The 13,141-nt window shown below is 40.1% G+C and overlaps 1 protein-coding gene across 1 annotated transcript in view; it reads left to right on the top strand.

Annotated features, from left to right (window-relative positions):
- The window catches only part of SH3D21 (SH3 domain containing 21), a 94,892-nt gene that overhangs the window by 69,053 nt on the left and 12,698 nt on the right, over window positions 1-13,141 (top strand). The window contains exons 13-17 of the mRNA XM_066574963.1: window positions 2,830-2,947; window positions 5,442-5,503; window positions 5,732-5,847; window positions 7,104-7,169; window positions 10,516-10,706. Coding sequence (XP_066431060.1) covers window positions 2,830-2,947; window positions 5,442-5,503; window positions 5,732-5,847; window positions 7,104-7,169; window positions 10,516-10,706 — 553 coding nt within the window. The remainder of the gene's footprint in view (window positions 1-2,829; window positions 2,948-5,441; window positions 5,504-5,731; window positions 5,848-7,103; window positions 7,170-10,515; window positions 10,707-13,141) is intronic.

Genomic DNA, 13,141 nt, shown 5'->3' with positions numbered 1-13,141 from the left:
TTCCATTTACTTCAATGTAAGCTATCAGCACGGAATCCACGCAAAAATAGAACATGCTGTGATTTTTCCTACGCAAGCGGAAAATCACTCTTGATTTCTGCTCGCGTGTGGGAAAAATCACTTTTCCATAGGATGTTATGGGCGGTATTTGCTGCGGAATCCAGAGGCGGACACCGACTCCGGATTCTGCAATGCAAATCCACCCATGTGCAGGTGGCCTAAAATGGAGAAAATCACCACAACATCCATACTGTTTGAAAACCGTGCATTTTATGATACAGAACATTGATAGAGCTCCAGAAAGATTGCGTATGGGAGGCATTGCTTACATACATTTAGTGAATAATGGGCTCTCTTGAGTGTAATGTGCAGCAAAATAGAACATACGCAAATGTGAGTAAAACAGCGTAAAGCAATGTATTTGATTGCGTGCAAATTACTGCGTATCACACGTGCGAACATCGTGTGCTTAATAAACAGTAAACTCACGCTCATGTGAGCCTGGGCTAACTCTGTATTACAGATCTAAACAACTCACCTGATAATGATGATGAAAAATATTCTTATGTAATAGTAGTGTTTTAATTCCTCTCTGTGTTGTCAGTGAACAGCCTTATTAAAGGGGTTGTCCCGCGAAAGCAAGTGGGGTTATACACTTCTGTATGGCCATATTAATGCACTTTGTAATATACATCGTGCATTAAATATGAGCCATACAGAAGTTATTCACTTACCTGTTCCGTTGCTAGCGTCCTCGTCTCCATGGAGCCGTCTAATTTCAGCGTCTAATCGCCCGATTAGACGCGCTTGCGCAGTCCGGTCTTCTCCCTTCTGAATGGGGCCGCTCGTGCCGGAGAGCTGCTCCTCGTAGCTCCGCCCCGTCACGTGTGCCGATTCCAGCCAATCAGGAGGCTGGAATCGGCAATGGAACGCACAGAGCCCACGGTGCACCATGGGAAAAGACCTGCGGTCCACCGTGGGTGAAGATCCCGGTGGCCATCTTTGCAAGGTAAGTAAGAAGTCACCGTAGCGCGGGGATTCGGGTAAGTACTATCCGTTTTTGTTTTTTTAAACCCCTGCATCGGGTTTGTCTCGCGCCGAACGGGGGGGCTATTGAAAAAAAAAAACACGCTTCGGCGCGGAACAACCCCTTTAATGCTTTTCACAGTTGAGAGTTTGATACATACTAATAAAGTGGCCATTCACTGTATCAGGGATATAGATCAGAACATTAGGGCTCTCACACGCGTGGGTTTTGCCCTTGTAATACATGGTATCTCACTTTACATTGCTTTCTCACACAGCACATGAAATGCGCATGCAAAAATGAATGCGACATGCTCTATTTTGGCTCGTATTACATGCTCATACATACCAAGATAGTATATGGGGATTTGTCGGCACGTAGCAGTACACCATGCTCCACGCGTTGGAAATATGCCCACAGTACGCGGGAAAAAAACACCCGTGTGAGAGCTTCTACAGGGATTGTGTGGACCTCCTTGATACTAAAATGGGGTATGGAAATTTCTAAATTCTAAACCTCCTTCATAGCTATTTGGAGTATGACATCACTGCAATGTATGCACTAATATAATAATGTTAAAATGGTAATCTTTTAACTAAAAGGTTTGAGATATGGAAAATAGTGGCAGTGCCTCGCCTTTCCATGGATTGCATCTGGTATTGCAGCTCATGCAGCAATACCACATACACACAGGAACAAGAATGGCGCTGTTTGTAGAATAAAAGCAGACCATATTTTCTAAATCACACAAACCCCTTTAATGCTGAATGATATTAAAAAGGTGATAAAAGTTTTTACTATAGTCATATAATCAAGGAAATGGCCCACATGCCACCTGGACAAGACATTTTTACAAGAGGTACCTTATGCAAGTGAGCGTTCTTTGTTATATCTAATGTGTATAATCACTGTTAAGCCGAATATGAATGCAAAAATCATTGCTTCATCTAGCATTTCTCAGAAAATAGCAACAGGAAATAAGTTTTCAGAGGGTGTAGGTCACGCACATACACCAGTCATGAAATTACTCATGCAGGCTGCACAGGCTGCGGAAAGGCTTTTAAGTGTAGTCTAGATAAGCATTTTGTAAGTGCTTTCAAATAGACTAAATGATACAGAAATGAAAGAGACATGCGTGGTAGACTATGTATACTGACTAATGACCAGATTTACATTCAGATGTACATGCAATGTTTATGTGAGAACAGCAAAAGTGAATTATAACAAATAAGTCCCAAAGAAAATGATACATAAAATTATAGTCATACCAACAGCAAAGTAGCATTTAGTGCAACTTCTTTGTGAGATCCACTCAAATCACTTTAAAAAGTGGTTTTCTGAAAGAAGATGGACAATATGCATAATCTACGGTGAGAATGAAAGTCTGTTACAAGAAATTTGGTCTTGAAAAGGGGGTGGGGTCTTCTGAAAGGTGTGGTCTTTTGAAGAAGTTCCACTCTGTATAGATCTTGGATAAGTACTTGTGGGGGCTTATATGAAGAGAATAGATCTGATATATCGCTATATATATACGCATTTCGAGCCTGCTGACTCATGGCAACAGTCAGGAATGCTAATTACTTAAAATATGACGGATCAATTAGAGATAATATGCGAATTGAAAAGTCACAGAGAAATTTTTGGGTTTCCTGTCAAGAGAATCATCGTGTACAACAACATGACTAAGACATTAGTGTTAACGTAGAGGAAAATATACTTTCACCCACGGGATACTTTTACCAACGAATAGTAAATTGTTACAACATGATTACATATAAATAATATAACACTACTTGTTTCAGAGCCAAAAGAAAATAAAGTAGACTCTGCTCCCAAGATGGCACATCAACCGGGAAAGAAAGCAGCCCCACCTCCACCCATACCAGCCAAGACCAAGCCGAGCACCAGCCAAGCCAACAAGTGAGATTTTTAAATCGTGCAACATTGGGGGATGTATAAGAAATGGATCCTTATTTATTGACACACATGAAAATTTTGTTTGCTTCCCATGAGAACAATTGTTGGCAAGGGGTTCTAACTCTATTCTGTGTTGCATTTAACTTGTTATAGGGCCCCAAACATATTTTAGGGCTTCGAGACTGTGATTTGCTAGTAAGGAGGTGTCTGAAAGCGCATGATCAGAGGGGGTTTTTATTTGGCAGTTCAATGCCAGATTTTTGCTACGCTTCGGATGCCCTGGTCAGTGCTGACCGCAGCATCTAAATAGCTTGGCAGAAGGAGGTGTCTTCCTCTGTTCCCTGAATGGTTCTCCTGTGACAGGATTATAGGGTGCTGTTCAGCTGCCATGGCAGCATGGGGCCTTGTGAAGCATGCTAGGCCAACCAAGACCTGCCTGTGGCAAAAATTCATAGGCTGAAGTTAAAAGTGCAAAAATCTTGCAATACACAAGTACAAATGATCAAATGTTTGCAAGTTCAAGTCCACTGATGAAACAAAAAAGGTAAAATTTGGTTTAATAACATTGTTTAAATATTTTAAAAATAACAGTTAATAAAATTACTCTTTTCCAGTATAAGTATAAAAAATAAAGATAATTGGTATTGCCTTATCCATTAAAGTCTGATCTATTAAAATATTGCATTTTTTAATCCTACACATTTCACACTATAAGGAAACAAAATATGCGCAATGCCAAAATTGTGCTTTTTTTGGTTACCCAAAAAGTTAAATGAAAACAGAACAAAAAGAGTCATATATACCCAAAAATAGCACTAGCAGAAACTACAGCTTCCCTCACAAAAAAACAAGTCCTCACACAGCCGCATCGAAGAAAAGTATTTGGTCCAGAATGTGGCAACAAAAGCTTTTTTTTTATTTTTTAAAGCAGTGCAACATAAATTTGGTATCACCGTAAATCGTACTGACATATAGAACAATGTTATGTCATTTTTATCATGAATGCTGTAAGGACAAAACGTCTTTAAATGGTGCAATTGCGTTTTTTTCCATTTCACCCTACTTAAAAATGTTAAACGTTTTTCATTTGATTACTGGGTATAATAAATGTTTACCATAAAGAATACAAATAAGCCCACCAAAAAACAAGCCCTTATATGGCTATGCTGATGTAAAAATAAATTATGGCTCTTGGAAGGCAGTAACAAAAAAAAAAATGAGAAACTGAAAAAAATCTCTGGTCTCAAAGGGTTAAAGTGAATGACCACCTTTGAACATCATTTTTAAAAAATCTAAATAGGTAAAAAAGTTTAATTACATAATATACCTTTGTCTCTTATTTTTCTGTTACATACCCATAAATCCTGTAATTTACTTCACAGAGACATATATATAACAGATTCAACACTGTCACTTACCTGCAGCCATCACTGGAGATCAGTTTACTACATACTAATCCCTCGATAGAGAAGCTGTCATCACTGACAGTTTTATTAAATATTTGTATTGCTAATGACATTCAGGAAAATCTTTTCTTAGAACTTTCTGGGAAATGCTTTGTTTCTTTGTTATCCCTCCTGAATGAATTGAAAATTGGACTTTGTTATTCCCCCTATTAAAGAGACCTGCCCCTACACTGTCTGAACTAATTAGTCACTAACTAACTAACTGTCTGAAATGACAGTTTCAGACTTGCCGGGACACACCCCTGTGACAAGAAGAGAGGTAGCATCCAGTTGTCAATCTATTCATGAATCTCTAAGTGGAATGATAAAGGAATATTTAAATGTAGAGCTATAAGGAAAGAATTGTTATGAGGTATACAGGTATTTACTAAACTAAACACATCGGGAAAGCTGACTGCTTCTTTTAAAACTCATCAAAATCCTTACGCAATACGCTCAACACCCTCCCTCCCAGTGGTACAGTAACTGTAGATACTATTAGACCTCTTTCGCATGGGCGACAGCGATATCGGCACAAGAAAATCTGCAGCAATATCGCATCTGTGTTCAGTGCGATATTGCTGCGTTTTCTCGTGGCAATATTTTGTGTCGCTACAAAGTTGCGCAACTTTGTAGCACTCTTTTGCTGGGATTTTTTTGGGGGGGCTTGAAATATAAGCCCTACCCTGAAAATAAGGCCTATCTGCCTTTGAAAAAAAAAAAAGAATACATCACCTAAGAGGCACAGTCAGCTCCGTCGCATGTCTCCTCTGCATCTCCAGCAGACTTGCTTGTAGTTTTCAGCAAGCACTTCCTGGTTTGGAGGTTCAAAATCTCTGCCTCCAGGAAGTGCCGGCTGTGATTGTCTCTTGAGCACCGCGACTCAGCCAATCACTGCAGTGCTCAATGAACCAATCACAGCCATTCAATGCTGTGATTGGATCATCAAGCACTGGCTCTAATTAGAGTTTTAATTAGAATTTGTACTAAATATAGAGGACATACACTCAGATAACAGCTGCTGTTAACGTAACTTCTATTTTTTTTCCTAGGCCTGCAGCTGAACCACAGACTAAAGCAGCAGAAGAGAAAAAGGAGAGGAATAAGGAAACAAGTAAAGTTGCCCTTTAGCATTCATTTCAGAACAAATCCGAGATCACTGTAACCAGTCCTGTGGATAGGTGCTAAATGTTATTTGTGGGAACACCCTTTAGTTCTAACAACCAGTTTTATCCACTGAAAGTGTCCAGACATTTGAAGCAAAATTTGTTAAATTGTGATAAATATTATTTCCGTTTGTCTAAAAATTTGTTTCAGATTAGTTTTTTCTTGTATACTGCAGATAATACAACTATGGATGGGCTCAAAATTTCATCAGTAAAATTGGTACATCCCACAGCAGACAGACCGAAAATGCAGGGGAAACGTCTACCAAAGAATAAGGCTGCGTCTTCAGGGGTGAGCTGGACATGTTCTTTTACATAGCAAAGTGGTTACTATTGTTAAAGCAGTAATCTCACAATCCAATGCTTTAGTCAGAAGCCTAATCCCTTCCTAACATCATTAAATACAATGCCACATACCAAAAGGAATTCACTATTTGCCTCCCTTCTACATATTTCCACTTTGTTATTCCCATTGGTGAAGCTTTCATCACTTAACTGAGACACAGTGCCTGCTCTGCACATGGTCACCTTGTGTGCTAAAGGCAAGGAAAGAGCAATTACGTTTAAGTAAAGGCAGGATGAACTGTGCATGCTCGACCAGTGTAGAGAACTACTGGTGGACATGTCTAGGAGCAAGCAAAGGTAAACTGAGAGTGGGGATCGGATGTATATTGGCTGAGATTTAAGGACTCCTACATTTTCAAAAAGTAGGTATATTTGCAATTACTTAATTATTTCAGATATACAATCCTAATTCCAAAAAAGTTAGGACACCATGTAAAATGTAAATAAATGTTAGGCAAAAAATAATGCAATTATTTAGAAATCCCATATGACCATACTTTATTCACAATAGAACATAGACCACATATCAGAAGTTAAACGTGAGACATTGTTACATTTCAGTTAAGAAATTAACTCATTAAGAAATTGATGGCAAAAGTTGGGACCTAGGTAACAAAAGGCCCATGGTTATATGAGATTTCCAAATCATTGCATTCTTTTTTTCTTTACATTTTCTAACTTTTTACACAGCATCCTAGCTATTTGGAGTTGGGGTTGTATAACATACTTAGCCACCAAAGTAATCTTGGGAATACCCTTTAATTCTTATCCTTAGTTAAAGCATGTGTCATAATCCAGAATTTACAATTCTGCAAAATGCTATTGGAAACTGTCAATAAACTTGTTTTTAGGCAGACTCTTAAAGGGATTGTCAAGGCAAACTATTGATGGCCTATCCCTAGGATTCAGTGTCAATAGAAGAGTGGTGAAGGTCCGCCACCTGGGACCCCTGCTGATGAATGATTCAGCAGGCCAGTGGTGCACTTGGTCACTGAGCTCAGTTCTGCAGGAAGCAGATAACTCCGTTCTCACTGCAGTGGTCAGGCTAGGTATTACAGGCAAAGTTTCTATTCACATCTGTCGGAACTTTGTCATATGAGAAAAACTAATTAACAGTAATTGATATATAGTCCAGTTGTCACCTATTGTTATGTTTAACTCAGTCCACTTTTCTGAGATTGCTGCTCCTTTTTGTAATTACAGAATGAATCTGTTAGCAATAAAGAGGAAAATCAAATGAATTCCCATGTAAAAAGTCCAACAACTAAGGTATGCATTTTATTTTCTCTCATTTGTACCAATATACTGCAGGTGATAAAACCCTAAGGCAAGATTGCACCTATCAGGTTCATTTGTTGAAGGGAGCATTTTGTCTTGTTACCACAATCAGAACAAAGCTATGAGTATAACCTGGATCTTTAAAAGGGATTTACCACAAGGGGTGCATGGGTGGCTGCACTCAGGCCCTGGCTTCCGTGGGAGCACAAGGTCCCTTGGCAACATAAGAGAACACCAGTATTAGAATCAGCACATGGCAGATGGGGAGCCCTGTTACAGATTTCGCATTGGGGAATAGGAGCTTCGAGTTATGCCTTTGGTCACTGAGTGTGCATTTACAGATACCCCTGGTTCTCTGTCCACTTGGAACTCAACCAATTATAGTTTAATGACATCTTTTATGTCACCTCCACTTGACATGCCATAATAGTAAACTGTATAAGACCAGCTGCACACGAACGTGTCGGATTCCGCATGCGGGAACCTGCAGCGGAATTCCACTCTGTGCCCGGTCGGCGACCCCACGTACCTGGTCTTTTCTGTATTGAGGAGGACTGCAGCGGCTCGCCATCAGTCATGCGCAGTACAGATTTTTTTTTTAATCTTTGCTTTTCTCGTGCCGTCATTAGGCGAAGCGCGGGTCCATGCAGAATCAGCACAAAAATAGAACATGCTGCGATTTTATTCCTGCTTGTGGAAAGCGCCATTGCTGTCTGCTCATGTGAGCAGATATGTGAATGTTCTATTATTTTGATGGATGCAGGTAAAGATCACGGATTCCAAAATTCTAATCTGGTCGTGTGCCACTGGCCTAACTGTGAGAAAACCTCTTTAAGACTTTAATTCCAGAATATAAAATCTAGTAAAATGAGTAGCCCTCCCTTGCTTATTAAATCTCAAAAATTGCTCCAAACACCACCATTGCACAAAAAACACTACATCGCCAGGGTCCAATCACTGCAGGCCACAGTGCCATCTCTTCCAAAGTGACATCGCTGAGGTTGACTGCAGAGCTGAGTAATTGACTGCAGCAGCCTGTGATGTCTTGTTAGCATGCTGACCATAACCTGCACAGGGTGAATGGAGGTGCAATGCAGGAGCTGCAGGGAGCCAGAATGGGTGAGTATAGGTTGGTTTGTTAGTTTTTTTTACATGGACAGCCTATTTTTAACATAAAATAAAAACTTGGAAAACCCTTTAATATCAAAGTTCCAAAGCAACCCTTTAGGCGCATTTACTTAAAAAAACAGAATTTCTACATTGTCATGTGATCTTCTACTTCTGCTGGGTCATAGTTGCATCTCACAGGTATTAATGTTCATCCCCTTTAATGTCTAAATCCTACCTGTCTTGAATAATGCTAGTTAGGATGTGAACATAGCTATGGATGATGTGTTAGATCTACACAACATCCCTATGACAACACTAACCTGCCTGTGTACAAGTCAATAGAATATGGTCAGCAGCACTCACCAAACCCGATGTAATCGGTAGGAAATATCGGACATAAGAATGGGTGCACGCCTTGAGAAACCGAATCCCAGGTTCCAAAATATAGTCCCGATAGTTGTATGTAGAAGCAGCACTCCAAACAGCAGAGTAATATAGTCCACAGACTTTTATTTCAACTCATGGCATGAGCCCAGCCGCGACGTTTCGACCACAAGGGTCTTTGTCAAGCTTGAAATAAAAGTCTGTGGACTATATTACTCTGCTGTTTGGAGTGCTGCCTCTACATACAACTATCGGGACTAACCTGCCTGTGTATAGTACTCAACACACGGGAATAAGATCCAGAGAAATTAGGCTTTTGACATTAGCCATCTGCATTTATGCTTTGGAATAAAGTACTTTAAAAAAAAATTCTACTAGGATCTTGTATGTAATGCTTTGGGTAGTTCTCATTTTAAAGGGATTGTCCCTTGAAAAATCTTGTCTATAGGTAAATTCAGGACAGGATTATAAACATTTATTGTATTTACATGTACTAAAAAAATACTTCTATCCCCAGATATTCCAAGACTAATCTTAAAACAACATCACCTGCTGTTTCTATTAAGGGCTCCTTCCCACGGACGGATTTCCACTGTGTTGCCTGCAGCTATTAGGTTCTACTGAACCTAATAGCTCAGTGCTCCCGGTGCGGAATTCCGCACCGTGAAATCATCTGTCCTCACCCACGGCATGCTCTATTTGCCGCGGTTGTACGCGCGGACGGCTTCCATTGCAGTCAATGGAAGCCGTCCGTCACGCTATCTTCCGCTGTAGCACAGTGGAAGATAGCGTGAAACCCCTTTCCCGCCTACCGCTGTCGCATCATATGACGTGGTCAGCGCGTCATATGACAGGGCCGCGTCATGTGACGCTGTGGGCGTGTCATGTGACGGGGCCGGCGTGTCACATGACGCTGCGGCGCGTCACGCCGAAGCGTCATGCGGGACGTAAGACGCCGGATCAGCAGGTAAGTATTGGGGTCTCTGGGGGGCGCTGTGACGGGCTTCGCCGCGGCCGTGTGCAGCCGGCGTAAGGAGACTTTCTTTGTCCCGTCAACCTCAGTAATTGTTACAATGTGGTAACACCTACCCAGTCTTGCTTGTCTGCTTTCTCACGCTCTTATCACTTGCGCATGACCTCTTCTGACATCAGAGAAGATGCAGCAAGTTCAGATACAGCCACTCAACACACCAGGGATCCTTCCACATACCTAAAGGAGCAGAGACAGGGCTGCCAGCAGAATACAATGTAATCTTCCGCCTACCACTGAGAACACAGCGTGCGGTCTGTTGAGAAATACTTTATCCTTTTGCAGCTGAACGATGGATTTTAAATTAACCTTAAGATCATCGTTCAGGCAAAAAGTGCATGATGTGCTCATTTACACGCAACAAGTATCGCTCATCTGCGGTCGTTTGAACGCATTTTGAGCGATAATTGTTGCATGTAAATGAGCCTTAAGTAGTTGGAACAATTCCTGAGGTGGACACAGAATAGAGAGAACAGTTGGTGCTATTTAGTCTAGGAATATCTCGGGATCAAAACATTTTTTAATTAGTTTTCATACAAAATGTTCATAAATAACTGTGACTCTAGTCTCAATTTCAATAGTAGTCCTACCTTACAAAATAAAGTTTTCATTCTCATGCAGTATCCATGAACTCCAATCTGAACATCAGAAATCTCCAAACCCATGTGCTTAGGGGCAAATAGACACAAAATGTAAAACCTTTTGCTATGTAGCTTGATTTTTACATTTTAGGCTTGAGGTCATTATGTTGTCAATTACTTACGGTGGTAATGTTCACTCCTGTGTTGGTTGTGTTTTCTGTTTTTTTCTTAGAATACTCCAAAGTTTTCTAATCCATCTAGTCAAGCAAATTCTCCAACAGCAAAGACCAACACAAATACCCATTCAGCTAATGTAGCATCCAAGAAGAGCCCTGAGTCTGTACCGAATGTTCAGGTGGAGGAACTTATGGAAGAAGTCAAAGCACTTAAACTTATGATGGAGATAATTAAAAAGAAGCACTCGTAAGTAAATAAACTGATATTCCCCTACATATCCTGTGAATTATACTTTAATGTAGTCATGGTATCTCTCTAGGTCTGCCCTCTCACTGTAAACCTGTTTAGGTGCATCCATAATTCATTGGTTTAGACGCAGAAAAAACATTTGTGGAAATAGAGAGTACACTTGGAAACCGTGCGACCCCATGGACATGAGGCCTGACTCAAAAACATAAGACCCATGAATAAAATTTTGTACACTTTGGGAATGTAACACTAGAACCCCATGTGGTTCTGCTAAACAGAATTCATAGCAGCATAGATCCCTGTAAATTGGTTCCAGTAGAAGCATTGAAGGTCCTAGTACTATGTCCTAAGACAGTTAAACACCTGTACTGTATGATACACCTGTGTGAGCAAGGCTGAATGGCTCACTAAGAAATATAATGGAACAATGTATCATCCACATCAGTATGTGATGTGATTAAACTCTAGCTGTTTGTCCTTAGTATGATAAAAGGGGTTCTGACCTCAGTATGTTAGTGTGCTTGACATTGTACTGACCTTGGTGCAATGGTCAGTTCCTGAGGCTAATTATACTGTGCTCCCAATAGTGCCATGTGATACCATGCTAAGCCTATTCACAAATCTCAGTATATAAATACAAAATAGGAGTGATTTCACTATAAACTGATACCAATGGCTTATCCTAACACCCTTTTTTTATACTATAAATACCCTCTTCCCTTCGCAGACATATTTCCTTCTCATTGTCATATTTCATCCCGGCTTTCAGAGGCCATAGCATTTTCATTTTCCTTCAACATAGCAAAGTGAGGACTTGTTTTCACAGGATAAGTTGTATTTTTTAATGGTGCCATTTAATCTACCAATTATGTAGTGAAAACACTTTTACAAGTTTTTAAGTTGCAGTGGAAAGGAAAAATTCCACAATTGTGCTATTGTTATTTGGTTTTGTATTTACAGCATTTACCATGTGGTATATATCACACATTGACTTTATTCTGTAGGCCGGTATGATTAGAGTGATATGGAATTTATATAGTTTTGCTGTTTTACTACTTAACCAATACTTTAACAAAAAAAATGCTTTGTATCTTCATATTCTGAGCCCCCATATCTTGTTTTTATTTTTCTATCAATGGAGCTGTGTGAGGGCTTGTTTTTTGAGTGGAGGCTGTAGGTTTTAATGTTACATATACTTTTTTTTATTCCATTTTTTTAGGTAGGCAAGTTGTCCAAAAAACAGTAATTCTCCTACTATGTATTTGTTTTTATCATGTGCCACAAAAAACATAATAGTTTTGTGGCAATACCAATTCTGTTTGTTTTACTATTGTTTTTTTTTATTTTTTAATGTGAAAATGGTAAAAAAGAGCCTTTTTTTTTTTTTACAATAATGTTTATTGATTTTTCAATTGAACATCCATACAAGGAAAAAGCATTATGAAAAGGTTTCCAGTTTTGATATAAGAGGGTAGAACAATCCTTGCATTTTTTAAACAATCATTATTTTAAAACACAGCTGTCAATGCAAATTTCCGAGAAGGCAATATGCATTAAAAAAGAAAACAATGGCCTGGCCAGGGCCAAATGGTATTTCAGGGGGTGGGGAAGGGTGGAGGGTGGGTGGGTTCCCTCTCTCTCAGGACTGCCGCCCGTAGGGGCAAAGGCACCGTGAGGGCATGTTTAGGTTGGTAGGTTAATTCCTGCCGTAGGAAGGGTATAACTTATCCATGGGGTCCATATGCTTAGGAATTTATCATATTTATCTTCTGTTACTGAGATGAGTTTTTCGTTTATCATATACCAGTTCATGCGGTGTTTACCTTCGGAGAAATCTAGTGATGCTTTACGTCAGGAATAGGCAATGGTTTGTTTTGTGGCTAAGAAGAGGAAAGATAACAGTTTTCTGGAGTTTGGGGATATATCCTTGATCTTTTTGTTCGACAGGGCCTCCCAAGGGTTTTTGCGTAAGTTATGAAATGTTACAGAATAAATTAGGGAGTATGTTCTGATCCAAAGTCTTTTGACCCTGGGACAGGACCACCATATATGCAGCATGTCTCCAGGGGAGGGACAGCTTCTGAAGCAATCCTTAGAGTAACCTGGGGCATGTGCAACTCATGTTGGGACTAGATACCAGCGAAGGAGAATTTTGTATGAGGTTTCCAGCATTAATATGTTTCGGGCCCCTTGATTGGTTGAATTCCAGATCTGTGACCTTTCCTCCTCACTCTAAACATCCCCCAGATCCCGCTCCCACCTGGCCACGTAAGGTAGCTGAGTGCGGTAAGTGGTATGAACAAGATTCGAATAGATCTGGGAGATGAGGCCTTTTGCCTGCGGGTGTTTAAGACAGAAGGATTTGAAGGGGGTAAGGGTGTGTGGAGCATCTGTATTTTTCAATAAGGAGAATAGCCAGTTTTTTAACTGTA

The sequence above is a fragment of the Eleutherodactylus coqui genome, chromosome 1 (genome assembly GCF_035609145.1).
Source record: "Eleutherodactylus coqui strain aEleCoq1 chromosome 1, aEleCoq1.hap1, whole genome shotgun sequence".
Classification (NCBI taxonomy): Eukaryota; Metazoa; Chordata; class Amphibia; order Anura; family Eleutherodactylidae; genus Eleutherodactylus; species Eleutherodactylus coqui.
Note: the sequence above shows the minus strand (reverse complement) of the source record. Positions and strands in the feature narration are given on the sequence as shown.